The sequence below is a fragment of the Colletotrichum fructicola genome (assembly GCF_000319635.2).
Source record: "Colletotrichum fructicola Nara gc5 chromosome Unknown KSG_Nara_v1_contig06, whole genome shotgun sequence".
Lineage (NCBI taxonomy): Eukaryota > Fungi > Ascomycota > Sordariomycetes > Glomerellales > Glomerellaceae > Colletotrichum > Colletotrichum fructicola.
Genome location: NW_027094056.1, coordinates 1,330,497 through 1,345,033, shown reverse-complemented (window position 1 = coordinate 1,345,033; position 14,537 = coordinate 1,330,497). Strand labels below are relative to the sequence as shown.

The 14,537-nt window shown below is 56.8% G+C and overlaps 4 protein-coding genes across 4 annotated transcripts; 2 read left to right on the top strand and 2 right to left on the bottom strand.

The window, feature by feature from the left end:
• Positions 1 to 2,468: 2,468 nt before the first annotated feature.
• On the top strand, positions 2,469 to 5,209 carry CGGC5_v010659 (uncharacterized protein; the record flags this gene model as incomplete). Its single annotated transcript, XM_032022719.1, has 3 exons — positions 2,469 to 4,641; positions 4,700 to 4,952; positions 5,023 to 5,209. The coding sequence occupies 3 exons, from the start codon at positions 2,469 to 2,471 to the stop codon at positions 5,207 to 5,209; spliced, it is 2,613 nt and encodes an 870-aa protein (XP_031880464.1).
• Positions 5,210 to 6,744: 1,535 nt separating this feature from the next.
• GH5FP-0 (Glycosyl hydrolase 5 family protein) lies at positions 6,745 to 8,222 on the top strand (the record flags this gene model as incomplete). Its single annotated transcript, XM_032022720.1, has 2 exons — positions 6,745 to 7,070; positions 7,133 to 8,222. The coding sequence occupies 2 exons, from the start codon at positions 6,745 to 6,747 to the stop codon at positions 8,220 to 8,222; spliced, it is 1,416 nt and encodes a 471-aa protein (XP_031880424.1).
• Positions 8,223 to 8,311: 89 nt separating this feature from the next.
• ZEB1-0 (FAD-linked oxidoreductase ZEB1) lies at positions 8,312 to 11,704 on the bottom strand (the record flags this gene model as incomplete). The annotated part of the gene is made up of 7 exons (XM_032022721.1): positions 8,312 to 8,479; positions 8,530 to 8,651; positions 8,709 to 9,345; positions 9,401 to 9,825; positions 9,880 to 10,173; positions 10,321 to 10,517; positions 11,046 to 11,704. 7 exons carry the CDS (start codon positions 11,702 to 11,704, stop codon positions 8,312 to 8,314), a joined length of 2,502 nt encoding a protein of 833 aa, XP_031880469.1.
• Positions 11,705 to 12,480: 776 nt separating this feature from the next.
• E2AA-0 (Heat-labile enterotoxin IIA, A chain) lies at positions 12,481 to 13,194 on the bottom strand (the record flags this gene model as incomplete). The annotated part of the gene is made up of 1 exon (XM_032022722.1): positions 12,481 to 13,194. The coding sequence occupies one exon, from the start codon at positions 13,192 to 13,194 to the stop codon at positions 12,481 to 12,483; it is 714 nt and encodes a 237-aa protein (XP_031880415.1).
• Positions 13,195 to 14,537: the final 1,343 nt, after the last annotated feature.

Here is a 14,537-nt window from a genome sequence, read left to right as displayed (position 1 = left end):
GTGGACTGTGGATTCACAGAGAGAAAGACATGGACCCCCAATTCATCGTCAGCCTTGGGATTCGTCAAGCTGCGGTTTGATACGGACAAACATCAGAGAGAGGCTCTTGCGTTGGCGCTGGCTGTCCCAAAACACGGCGGACGAATCAGGGCGTGGGATGGAAAGGGCAAGCTGGGCAGCGAGATTCCTGGGCGGGTTTGCCAGGGCGGGAGATCGACGAATAGCGGCGCGGGATATCATTTTGAAACATGCCTCAGAGAGAGGAAGTGGGACACTGGAAACGCATCCATGCGGAGTGGGGGCTATCTCAGACGAAAGTCAGCTATTTTGAGAGGCGGACAGGCTTCACACTTTCGTCTGTTAGGAAGGTCGCCTGCGAGCGAAGAGCCGCAACATCAGCGACGCCAAGCCTGCAGAGGCCGTGTGACTAGTTCTTGGACTTGCACGAAGAAGATGAGGAGAAACACTTGACAGACAGAGAGCAATCTCATGGAGCAGCGAAATATTGTGATTGTTGAGCCGAGGGCCCACACTTCATAAAAGCCAAGTCTGGTCCGAAGTAACCTAGCAACCAGGGCTACGTAGGCTTGAGACAAGAGCACTGACGGTTTGCAAGAGACGCAGGTGGACAGGGCCAGTTGAAGCTATTCGCGGGTGAAAGGTGCCTGTGCCTGTGCCCTTCGGTGGAGAGCTCGGAGTGCCGAGGTGGGTCTCACAAGTGGCCGGTCGAAATCGGGGCTGACTCAGCTAAATTTATCCCACTCCCAAACACCCACCGCCCGGGAAGGGACCTTTGCTGCCACCAACCGATCATCATTCTTCCGCGGATATTCTGCCAACCACTCACTTTTGCACGATGCTGCTTTCCTTCGCTGACAGCTGACGACGGAGACAGACGCACGCTCGTTTGCCACGGATTCGTCTCTTCTCTCTCCTCTTCTCGACGTATGCAAAACTTCAGTTGACCGAGCGCACGGCTAATGCGGCACCACGTCTATGCCGTAGACCAGCTGAAAGGGCACAGGAAGTAAAAATGGCAGTGACTGACTGCGCTGTGGTGCGCCTCGGCTTGCGGCAGCCTGGCAGGAAGCGAACAATTCTTTTCTGGCATGCTGCGCCGCCGACATTGGCTGAAAAAAGCTGAGGTGCGCTTGGGACTTTGGTATGTGGAGAAGAGAGAGACTGACACGAGCCGCTACGATGAACACAGTGAAATGTTGAGAGAGCGGGTGCTAAATTTGGCCTGTTGGATTGTGTAGTTGAAGCGATTGATCGTGGACGCTGGGTCTCACCTGGCCTCGCTTCTGGCCTTTCCATCGTCAACCCCGAGCTGCGAATCACCACTCTAGCGACAGGAGTCGCCGTGTGTCGAATTCAGTGTTCGGCATTGTAGCACCGTCTCTTCGCTCTCCAAACATTCTTATTCTAAGAATGCCTTGGCTCTCTCGAAATAGACGGCTATTTTGCGAACGTCAACACAAGCTAACGACTTCAACCCTTCTTTCGGGTGCCTCTCAAAAGCTTGGCTCCCCCGCGGGGATGCAATGCTTAACACTCTCGCCTAGAATCCGACCCGTTCTCCATGTCGCATACCCATGGTGACATCTGTTTGGCTTCCTCCGACTTTTCCCGATGCCCCCAGCCGTGGTATCGCGACGTACGCGAAACTGTCCAAGGCCTTGGCCCCTCTGGATGAGCAGCAATTGCTATATATACTCTTTCCTGATCGTGATCAGTAAACGGTGCTGGATGAGTGCGCGTATACGTGCTTCATGGTAAGGTAGGCAGGTCACATCCAGCCCCCAAAGCGACCATCCACCAGAAAGCAATAGAATCTTTCCTGTGCAACACAACACCCGCACGATCCAGCAGCTTAATCAGGGGTACCGTAGCTTTCGCAAACGGCATGTTCGGGGCGAGAGGAACAGCGCGCCGCCTCATAGTAGAGAGAAGTGACCGCCTGGAGATCCAAGTTTTGCTGCTATCCCCAGGATGTCTTCGCTATGCGTTCGCCGGTCGCCCAACAGACACTCACCGCCGCACCGAAACCCCTCGGACTTGAAACCGAGCTCTAGCCACAGTTTGCCCAATGCCAGGATCGCCAAAAACCACCCCTGTCCATCACGGAGATCCCGTACAAGGACTCATTGAGCTGCGCCGCTGACCGTTGGGGCGCCAGAGCCAGAGCCACAAACGAATTCCAGCTGCGCCACACCCTCCTTCAGTGACACCACGTCATTCCCTTTCAACGCCGCACCGGGGTTGCGCGTTCCAAGGCGGTTTTTGTCGCCTCAGAATGCTGAAGAACCAAACGAGCTCCAAATTTAAGGTTTGCGCTGACTTGAGTGAATTGGCTTGTATCCGTATAGCCCGCCTGGTTTCCTCACTTTTGTCTCTTCATCGAGGACTTAAAACCAAAGAGAAAACATAGTGTCTTGGAAACCTGCAGTAAAGCTTGCATCGCCAAGATGGACACTACCCAGCAGCGCCATACACCAAGCTCCATCGCGGAGCAGGAGCTCTTCTTCCCCTCCAAGCCGAGCTCACAACAAGCTCAAGGACAGCATGAGTACGACCAGCAAACTCACAGCAACAACCGCTGGTACGATGACCTCAACAATGAGTCACCCACCGTCCCATCAGGCAGCGGAGTCCCTGCGGTGAACATTATACCCGCCACGCCCACGACCTATCGCTCCAATAGCGTGCGCTCGCAGTGGTCTTATAAGGACCCCAATAGGACGAAACATGCGGCCGACGCCGTCCCGGAGGAGGAGGAGGATGAGGAGGACAACATTTACGACCCCCCAAGTAAACCTCGGGTCGACAGCTACGGGCCCCCAGCAGACAGCAGCAACAACAACACCGCTGACGACATTTACGATCCTCCCAGCAAAAGGAGCCCATCGCCGCCGTCGCCTGTCGAATCCAGGGTGACAGTCGACGAAATGGCTTCCTCATCGCAGCAGCCGCAACATCAGCCCGCGCAGGACAACTATTACGTATCACCCATGTCCGAGTCTGCCGTACCGCATCATGACACCGGCTACTCACAGCCCCCCAATGGACATCCCACCGCAGAGGACAAGGGCAAAGCGCCTGAGCCCGTTGTACATCACAACGACACTGGCTACGCATATGGTGTACCGGATGGACACCGCATTCCCGACAACAAGGGCAAATCGCCAGAGCCTCCAGCACCCGCCCCCGCCCCCGAGGACCGTCCGCCTCTGCCCGGTCCCAGGCCTTCTCATGAACCGGAGGTCGCAGACTACTACGCTCAAGCACACGCTTCTGACCCCTCCATCCAGGAGCAAGAGGACCGAGACTACGCAATGGCATTAGCACTCCAGGAAGAGGAAGAGGGAAACCACAACCGACCCGCGCTGCCCCAGCGCCCATCACAGGGCTCGTCCGGCTGGGGAAGCAGCGGGCCACTACCACCGCAACAGCCATCTCATCCAATGTCCCCTGAAGACGAAGACCGCGCGCTCGCCATGCGCCTGCAGCACGAGGAAGAGCACGGCGGCCCGGCCCCGCCCCTTCCCGCGCGGCCGCACCCAGACGCCGTGGCCGCCATGCTCAAGCAGCAACAAGAGCCCGCACCGTTCACCAGGACACCATCCACAGAGGGCTTCATCGCGCCGCCGCGGCGCCAGGGCTCCGACTTTGGCGCCGACGACCCCAACAACCCGGTGCACTACTCGCGCGACCCGCACAAGCTGATCGCGTACCTGGTGCCGTTCCCGAAGCCGTGGCTGGGCGCGCGGGGCCCCGCGCCGCCGGACAAGGGCGGCATGCCGACGCGGTTCCTGGTGTACACGCCGCCGCCGCCGCCGCTGCAGGCGCCGCCCGAGGGCGTGAAGGAGGGCGTCACGCACAAGGTGCAGCGCAAGTGGCAGGCGGAGGTGCGGCAGGCGAAGCAGAGCGACGCCAAGACGACGAGCTGGGCGGGGTTCAAGGCCAAGTGCACGCGGGGGGTGGACAAGGCGATGCAGTATACCACGACGAGTAATCTTGACTTCCTGGCGCGCGTGACGCCTCCGCCGGCGCCGGCTTCGTCGTCGTCGACGTCGAATCTTGCGCGCAAGTTGTCGTTGAAGGGCAAGGGGCGGAGGAACAAGTCGAAGGATGGTAAAGATGGGGACGTTAAGGGGAAGGACAGCGTGGATGTTGATGAGAAGGCTGAGGAGAGTGGCAAGCCCGCTGATGAGGCGACGAAAGCTGCTGACGAGAAGGCAAAGGAGGCTGGCGTGTATGACAAGGCCAGGGAGGCCGGGTCCGAGGAGAAGGCAAGGGAGGAGAACCCTTTCGAAGAGAAGTTCAGCGAGGAGAAGGCGCGCGATGAGAAGAGCGGCGGCAAGTTCTCCGACGACATCAAGGAGGAGGATGTCCAGGACGACGACCCGGCGCACGGCTCCCACGAGACCAAGAAGACGGTCGGCGTGGAGGAGATCGTCTTCGTGTACCCGCCGTCGATGAACATGACGCCGGAGCAGATGCGGGAGGAGTTTGTCAACACGATGCTGCGGACAAAGTCCAAGGCGCAGCGGGACGCCATCATCGCGACGGGCCTGCTCCCCGTCTCGTTGGCGATCGATCTCGTCATGATTGCCATCAGCGGGCTCTTCGAGGTCAATGGTCAGTATATCCTGGTTACTATTGGTAATCTGTCCGTCAATGCTAACGTCAGCGACAGCTGTGTGGGCGTACTTCACCATCAAGGGCACCAAGACCGCCCGCTCCGTGACGAAGCGCATCGCGTCGACGTCCCAGGATCCCGAGACCATTGACCCCGAGAAGTCTGAAAAGGAGCTGGAGAAGGAGAACAAGCTCAAGATCACGTTTAAGCCCGCGCACCGTATCGACGTGCTCTCCAGCTACCTGTACGCCGAGTGCCATCGCGTGGACTCGCGGTTGTTCCCGCGGTACAGCCACGCACCGACTGAAGTGTAAGTCCTTCCCTCCCCTAATCTGTCTCTTCGGTGTAACTATGAACACCTGCTGACTTGATAAAAACAGTGAGTGCTTGGAGGCCATCGGCTGGTCGCCGTCGCGGACCGGCGGGCAGAAGAACTGGGAGGACGAGGCGTGGGAGGTCAACGACGTCAAGGACGACTTGAAGGTGGTGATGCACAAGGGTGCAAAGGAGTGGAGGAAGTGGTGCAACAGGTACGAGAAGGACCCGGAGAAGAGCTTGAAGAAGTAGTAGACGCTTTTTACTTTCTTTGGTGAATATATTTCAAATGCACATATCAGATGCTATATCCCTCAAGTGTCTTTGAGCTTTACGAACGCCACCGAAACCGCCTTCCAATAGTAATTGTTGTTGCAAGATTTGGCGAGACTACTGTTCATACCCCTGAAATTGTCATCCAGAAAGGCGCGCGTTGATCTAGAAGATTCCGTCAGACCAGGTCGCTCGGCCCCATCTTTCCCTCCAGGCAACCACGATGACTGTCAGCCCGCATCGCCTCTCGACTTAAGATCAAGGCGAGAGAGGAATAGTTCAACAAGAAAACAACGGCTGGGTAGCTCAGGTGGTAGAGCGGCGCGTATTCCATATCTTCCAGGCGCAGGTCGCGTGTTCGACTCATGCCCCAGTCGTGATCTCTCTTTTTTTATCGATTTGGAGTGTTTGCTAGGGTAGGTTGAGATGGCCAGGGCTTATAATGAGGTTCAACTGCGAATGACGGACATGTACATAGTGGACCACATAAGAGACATTCATTGGATTTCAGGCCGAGAAGTTGCCATGCTGTCGTTGTGTTTAGCTTTACCCTAAGGCTTTCAATCAACTACATACTATCTGTGAGATAGATGAAGCTACTCTTACTTATACCAGCTCTGCTGTTTCTATGCTGTCTCTATTATTTTTGTCTTCTATATTATGTCTATCGTTCTCGTCGTTCTTCTCGTCTCTGTTCTTATTAATACTCGTGCCTGTTCTCAGTCACCGACATACACTACCGTTATCGGCCTCGTTGGTATTCTCACCTACACGCCTCTCACAGCTTGGCTGACGACGTCATCACATGATATATCGACATGTGGGAAATCAGGCTACCAAAGGTGCCAGGCATCTTACGGAGCACCCATCCGATTCGGTCCGGCTCCGAGCCATGGTGCCCCCGCCCCCGGAGACGGGTTGCTCGGCAAGCCAGTGGACTGGCTGACTGGGAATTGTCCCGCTGCCCGCTCTCATTTCCTTTTGTTTGTCTTCTCCACCGCCTCCGCACTTTGCCATGCGGGGTAGCCCGGCTCCCGAGCTCTCCACTCGTTCAAGCGGTCCAATGCCGTCACCGTTTTTCTCCAACAAACCTTCCCCGCGACAAGGGCCTCCCTGCTCTCCCGGCCCCAAAACCTTGATCGCCCACAGCTCCGGCAAAAACCAACCCCATCCACCGGCGTGGTACGCAGCCAGACCAACCCTCATGACCAGACAGGTTCGCGAGAGTATGACGATGCTAATTCCCGCTGGAAGGGGCAGGAAACAGCATATGCGGGGATTGCGGAGCCGACCCAGCCAACTAGACTGACCGACCAACCCTTTGCTCTCCACGGATACGGACACCTCGCCGGCCAATCCACCGAGGACAGGAAATGGCAGCGGCTCATGAAGGTGCCGCCGCGGGCGGTGGCCTTAAAAAGGACGCCGGCGTCCTTTTCGCCTTCCCTCGACGCAACGTTCGTCGTTCCATTGCAGCTTCTACACGTGGTCGTTGGCGCAACTTTGTTTCCATAATGAAGGTGACGGCCCTCGCGATCGCCGCCGCGACCCTCGTGTCGTCGGCGTGCGGCCAGTACATGAAGACCCCCGTCATGGGGCGGTACACTGCCCAGAGGCAGTCCGTCAGACAGGCGACCAACGACTCCAGCAACGCCTGGCCGTATGGCCCCTTCAGCACCCAAGGCCGCGACATCGTCAACAGCCGTGGCGAGGTCATCACGTGGGCTGGCGTCAATTGGCCCATGAGCGGCGAGACCATGGTCCCCGAGGGCCTGGAATGGTCCTCGGTTGACAAGATCCTGGACAGTGTCGTCAGCATTGGCTTCAACTACATCCGAATGTAAGCCCTCCCCCTACATGTTTCCTTCACGGTAGTCACTCAACTAACTCACCCTTCATCAGGGGCTACGCCATTGAGATGGTGGACCAAATCTACGACCGCGAAGGCGAAGACGTCCCGCTCGAGGTCGCCATGATCAACGCCCTCGGCTACGTCAACGGCACCAAGGTCACCAACGAGATCATCAAGCAGAACCCGACCTGGACGCGCGAGACCAGCCGCTTCGAGATCTGGTCCGACATCGCCAAGGCCGCCCTCGACCGCGGCATCTTCATCTCCCCGGACGTCCACGTCAGCAAGGCCATGTGGTGCTGCTCCCACACCGACGGCAACGGCTGGTTCGACGACGTCTACTTCAACACCACCCACTGGCGCCGCGGCCTCTCCTACGTCGCCAACTGGGCCCGCGACCACCCCAACATCGTCTCCATGTCCCTGCGCAACGAGGTCCGCGAGTCCTGGAACAGGACCGACCTGTACTACAACTGGGACACCCTCGTCGGCAACTTCTCCGCAGGCGCCGACGCCATCCACGAGGCCAACCCGGACGTGCTCATCCTCTGGGGCGGCATGCAGTATGGCCAGGACCTCTCCGCGCTCACGAGCGGCAAGAACTACCTCACCGCGCCGTGCTACAAGTGCACCGCCATCCGCGACGCCGCGCGCCGCGAGCCCAAGGTCTTCGACGTCGACGCGCACGCCTGGGCCGACAAGCTCGTCTGGGAGCTGCACCTGTACAAGATGAGCGAGGACGTCGACACGGGCACCTGCCCCATCATCGAGGCCGGGTTTTACCGCTCCGGGTTCAACGCGCTTGGCATCGACAAGCCGGCCGCGTGCAATGTTACCGGCGACTGCCCGAAGGCGAGCCGTCTGACGCCCGTCATCCTCTCCGAGTTCGGCAACGCGCAGGACGACACGATGCGCAACGACACTCTGCAGGTCTGTCTGCGCGAGTTCACCGTCAAGAACAAGATCAGCTGGATGATGTGGGGGCTGGCGGGCAGCTACCGTATTCGTTCCGGCGCGCAGGGTGTCTTTGACGGCTGGGCGCTGGGCAACTACGAGTGGAACGGGTGGAATGACCCGGGCACCATTGAGGATGTCTGGAAGCCGTGGGTGAAGAACATGAATGTCACGACGAAGGCTTAAGTGGCGAGCACCGAAGTAGTGTTTGATCTAATCATAGTTAATCGATATAATTTGTATTTCACAGCTTCTCTGTCATCGTATGATTCAACTCAGACCCGGCAAAGCCGTCCTTCATCCACCACCTCCCATCCCTCGTTGCCGACGCACGGCTCGCACCAGAACACGTCGTCCGGGTCCACGGTCTTCTTGATACTGAGTAGTCGATCGTAGTTTGCACCCCAGTAGGCCTGCTGCCAGTCCTTTTCATACACAGAGCCCTATATCCTGATGAGCAGCCAATTCTCAGGCTTGACAGCGGATCACTCACCTCGTTGATATAAGACCCCATCTCGGGAGCTAACTCCCGCAACCCCTCCGCCGCCGCATCAACAAGCTCGATCGCCTCCCGTTTAGCCGTGGCATTCATAGCAGGAAACTGGGCCGTCGCCACTGTGCACACATTATTAGCTTCATCACATCTCACCCGGTGCAAAGTCGAACACTCACTCGCGTGGATATACGCCCTCCTCCAAGCCGGATGCACCGCATTCCCGCCCCCTCGCGGCACCGCCTCGTGCACCCCCCTTCCCGACACCAGAAACGCCGTCATGCGTCCCACCATCTCCGTAGCCATCTCAACCGCCGCCGCCAGCGCGTCCACATCCTCAGTCAGAGCCGCCTCGTCGAGCAGCCGCGACGCGAAGATGAGGTGGTACCCGACGGGTCGCGCGTCGCGGTACTTGTCGAACCAGTCGAACCACGACGCGAACTGCTCCGTCTGCAGCACGAACATGGCCTCGGGCCAGCGCGCGGCGATGGTTGCGTTGATGGGCTGCCAGAGCTCCTGCATCGCTTCTGAGTTGGACTGGTCCTGCAGCAGGGCGACGCCCATCATTCCTGCGATCTGCGCCGGCAGGCTTTGCACCGGGAAGGGGTTGTCCATGAGCACGCGCGAGGAGGTGCAGTACATGGACATGCCGGCGCATTCGAGCGCGGGCATCTGGGAGAGGACGTACGCCGTGAGCGCGGGTAGGTAGGGAGCGTCGGGCTCGGTTCTGATGGCCCAGAAGGTGTGGGTGATCGCAGGCGAGGGGTGCGTTAAGAAGGTGATGGATGTGATGACACCAAAGGTGCCGGGGCCGCCCTGCTCGAGTTAACATCGGGAAGTCGTGTAAATGTCAGATGATGTCCGCTCTTACACCGCGCATGGCCCAGAACAGATCCGTATTCTGCGCCTCGTTGATCGTCATGATCTCGCCCTTGGGCGAGACGATCTCCATCTGCAGAACATTGTCCGCCGCCATGCCGTACCGCGGGCCCAGCAGCGAGTGGCCGCCTCCAGGGGTGAACCCGCCGACTCCCACCGTCCCGCACCCGCCGCCGACGATGGCCTGGCCGTGCTCGGCCAGGGCTTTCTGCGCGTTGTACAGCTCGGTGCCGCCCCCGACGGTGAGGGCGTTCCCCTCGATAGTGATATCGCTCCCGGCAAGTTGAAACCCAGCGCCGTGGTACTGCACATCTTGCATATGGTGCACCCAAATGGACAGAGACCCCGGAGCAAAAGAGCGGCCTAGGTAATCGTGCCCTGTGCTCTTGACGATCAACCTCACGTTCTTCTCCCGCGCTACACTCGTTATCCAACCGGTTCATCATGACGAGAAGACGGGTACAAACACACCAAAGTCGACACCAAACTTGACATGCTCTGGCGTGGTCGCGTTCACGACAAACGCAGAGTATCCGTCAGCGCGACACAGATAAGCCGCGTCAGGGAGGCAGGTGTCATTGCTCCAGTTGTCCCACATGACGGAGACGGGGTCGGCCTTGTGGAAGTCGAAGCGGCTCCATCCGGCCTGCGCGGCGGCGCACCGGCCGGCGTCGTAGGACGGTTCTCCGGGATGGCAGACAGCTCCTGGAGCAGCCGGTTGCAGCAGTCGGCCTCCAAGAGACTCATTGAGGGCGGCCCAGGATTCTGTGGACGGCCAGTCAGCGCTGCCTGGGAAAGACTTGCATGGGGTCGTGGTGTCTGCCGAACTCCATGGCAGGGATGCTAGGGCTAGAGCGAGGGATGGAAGGAAAGTGGAGGATAGCATTATGGGAGGATAATGATGTGGCTTACCGGACTTGAGAACACGAATATCCAGACGAAGGAGTCTCCCCTGTTTAAGTCGGGGGCTTTGGGATCCCAAGACGAGGAGGACAGGCCGGGCGACTTCGCCTGTGTTCAGCTGCCAGGTGCGGCGTGGTTGAGATGCAGCAGCGAGATGAGGCAAGGCACCAGATTTCTCGGAAAGGAAATCGTCAGCAGGAGAAATGCTACGTTGTGTTGGTTACGCCGCAGCGTGTTGGCGATCCCCTGCCCGGGCGTCCTGGACCCCAGTTCAAGTCCGAGGAGTGGATCACGTTCGGTGTCGAGGTGTAAGGCGCAGTCTCGTCGCGTTGCACAAAGAAATGTTGGATGTGTTCTTGTGAGAAATTTTGTGTCGCGGGACAAGAAAGATAAGGCTCTCCGCCGTCAGCCGCTGACGGAGCGGTGATCCCCATCAGGTACATGTGCGGCGTCAGGGATGATGGGCCAACGGGGACAGACCCGGCCAACTGCATATGGACGTCAAGGGATGATGTGCCCAATCACAACTACCTCTTCGTTCTCGGCATGGTTTAAGACAGAATACCTAACATGACCGTTAAGTGACACTTGCCTGTCAATCAAACAGCCTGGCCGTCCGGTCCTCAGCCGCCAACCTCTCCAAGTGATCCTCGCGAAAGTGTGCGTACCACCCAAGAAACTCGGGAATGCTCTCAAAGACATACATCCCCCTCTCCCACAAATTCACAACGTACCGCCATTTCCATCCATTCTCGCCCGGCTTACGGTAGTACACCACGCAGCACGAGGCGTCCTGTCCGTCCCCCGAGTTCCACCCGCCTCCCATCGTCCAGCCTTGAGGGTCCCAGCCGTTCAACCCCGTCTCATCTTCCAGTTCCTCCGAGGTCTTGACCCGGCTAGCGTCCATTGTCAGAGACCAGAAGGTCAGCTGCTGGTGATTGTGGTATGGCATCCCGGGGCCAATCAGGCCGTGGACTTCCTCGGCCACCATGCGGAGTTCTTTTGGAAACTTAATCGTGTCTCTGACGTCCTCGTGGGACTTTTCTCGCAGAGCCTCCTCGATGTGAGAAACGTAGGCCTCAAGGATCCCAGCGCCGTTGGCCGGGTCTCGGCGGATTGTCCCGTCTAAACCACTCAACTGAGCTATCTCATGCCAATGGGTCAGAACATCCTCAGGAAACCTGACACCCTCCACGAACTCGCCGATTTCTAATCGTTCCTCGAGAAATTGCATGCGAGCATCGTTGATTTCCTCGTCTGTCCAGTCCTGGTCCAGTGGTAACTGCTCCAAGACATACTCCACGTACAGTTCCATGTTCTTCCGAATCTGGGACGCGATGTGTGCGCGATGGGCGTTTAGCGCCTCAAGAACCTTGGCTCGATCGGCTTCCATGGTGAAGGCGGTGAACTTGGGTGTGGCTGACGCGAGCCGAGCCGCAGGGATCGAGATGAGTCGATGTCGTGGGGGAGTTTGAGACAGTTGCTACGCTGCGGTGTAGGTATGATCGCAAGGCGTATTCCTCGTACCTGCAACAACGTTCTAGGCTGCATCGGCTGGCGCCAAATGTCAGCTACAGCTTGAATCGAGTCCACATGGGAACCCACCCAGAAACTTGCCCGTGTCAATATTGAATTTGATTCGTAACTTGCAGTATTTTGCTGGCACTAGATGTTAGAACTTTCCGCAGCGCAGTAGAATTCAGCAGCAGAATGACCCCTTTTTAAGGTACCTGTGTCATTATTCTTCTAGTCTTAGCAAGAGACTAGACTATTTAAAATCTATCATAAACTTACTTCTCGATAATAAGCTCTATAAACTTCGAGATCCGATACGATTTATAGCTTTACTTCGAATATCTTATTCGTGTTTTTTTACTTTCTAAAAGCTTTAAATTGATAGCTAAATCAGAAGCTGTAGACTTTAGAGCTAATCTTCTACTGCTTTAGAAGAAGTATATATTTCCTGTGAATGGGGATGCAGAGCTACGCTTTGAAATATTCCAGTCCGACATAAATATCAAGGGACAACTTCAGATCTATCGATCACCGGATAAGTCTCTCCTCTGTCGGCCCCTCTGTCCCTTCTGTCCCCGGACTTCTTCTCTCCCGTCGTCCAGAGTCGCCGTCGTCCACAGTCCCCGTCGTCCAGGGTTCTCCATTGCCTCAGTATCAAAGGCAATCCGGACAGAGAGCGTTGACGTACTCCAGGTGCTCGTTAGCGTACTCGACGTTGCTCTTGGCCGGCGAGCAGGCGCGCTTGAAGAGATCTCTGGCAGAGCGTCTAGTGCATGTCGCGAACTCGGACCACGGCGCCTCGCTCCACGCGGCGTGGTTGGGAGGGAACGCGGCCAGCTTGGGCTGCGAGCCGCCGGTGCCCATGTTTCCATAGATATCGGAGCGGTAGAAGGGGTTGAGCTGCTCCTTGCCCTCGACGCCGTTCTTAACCTGCGTCCAGCCGATGATCTGGTTGTCCTTGATGCCGCCGAGGGCGGCGAACTCCTTCTCCTGGGGGTACGGGTTGTACTTGCCGAGCGTGGCCTGGCAGTCGATCATGTTGGGGGCTGAATGGATGCGGTAGATGTAGCCGTTGTTACCGAGGAACTGGCGGACCCAGGTGCGGGCGAGGTTTCTATCAGAGGTGGTGGAGACGTAGCCGTCCTCATCTTTACTAAAGCCGTTGTCGGCGCCGTTGACGTGGTTCCAGAGACTGGTGTCGGGTGACACGACGCCAATGTTGGATTGTCCCTTGGCCAGGAAGCCTTTGGAGGCCTGAATAGTTGAGAACGCTCTCGAGTCGGCCCTGTAGAGGTCGACGGCGGAGCCGAGGATTGACCAGAGGGAAAAGAGGAAGAACCCGAACACAAAGGAGTATTGCCGAGCCATCTTAGACGGACAGAAATGAAGGACAGCGACCGAGGACGACAGCGAAGGACGACGACAGATATGAGGATGATGGAGATGATAATGAGATAAGTGCCGCAAAGCCAAAAGAGAGTGCTCTTAACGAGTGTAGGATTGTGATGACGGGGCTGGTCGACAACAAGACATGAATTGACGGGATAATCGCCTAGGTTTTATCGTTTTACGCATTCCCCATGCCACGCTGCTCTCTCACTCGAATTAAGGGTAGTCATCTGCTTCTCTCCCCAACAGCACGCTTCTCTCACCGGAACTTTGGGCTGCCAAAACCCCGTATCCGAGATGCCAGCTCAGGAGGTCTCACGTATCCATAACACCAAGTAAGTCAAGAGACATCGCATCAAGTGCCAAACCGCCGTCGGTTTGGTCGGAACTCGAAATCAAAGTTGATGTTAGTTAAATTGTTCATGATTCGTCCATTTGCCTAGGCCAAATACAGACGGCGATGAAGTTCAAACTGCTCCGTGAGGCTGTGGACATTGAACACTAGAGGCCCACAAGAAGTTCAGATCATGCGTAAATTTCTTACACAAACGACGTATCAATCCTCAATAACGCAAGTCATAGATACCTGACAAGGATTCTGTGTGTTGTCCGGCTGAGAGCTCAACCGCCAAGTGGACGATTGTCTGATAAAGCTCTTGCGCAGTCTTGGCCGGGGCGGACAAAATGACGTTGAAAGTATCCTACCCGGCAAGCCGGTGCCGGAGCGGATGTACGACGAACGACAACGCGAGAACGATCCACTTCGGTATCGCATGCCTCTCCGCGGACACGCGAGGTCTCCGGTCGTGTGGACGCAGCTATGAGATGGAGTTCAACTAGGCATTACCGCTTTAGGAAGTTCTTGTGATCTAGCGGTCGGTGAGGCAGATAATCACTTATGTTTTAGTGATTATGCCTTAGTCAAGACCCTTATGCCATAACCCACTAGGTATCCAGTGTATTAACCACAAAGGTATAGAAACATCTGACAATCGCTATTCATGGGAAGTGGTCCATAATATATTCTAATTGAGTTTCAGCTAGGAAGATGGCAGTACAAATTTAAAGTTATATGCCATCCCGAAAGAGCCGAGCGGTGATCTGCGCCGGCTTCCACTGCACAGAGCCAGCCTTAAATGGGCAGAATTGCTGGTTTTATTGTTTCACATATACGGCTTAATAGCTGACCAATACCGGAAAACGTGGTAAAAAAGAATGCACCCGTGCTCCATCATCGGGCTTATAAGCTCCAACCTCCGATAATAATAGATTGCAGCAACACCGCAAGCTGCTGCCCATCACAATTCAACCTCCACCCAACT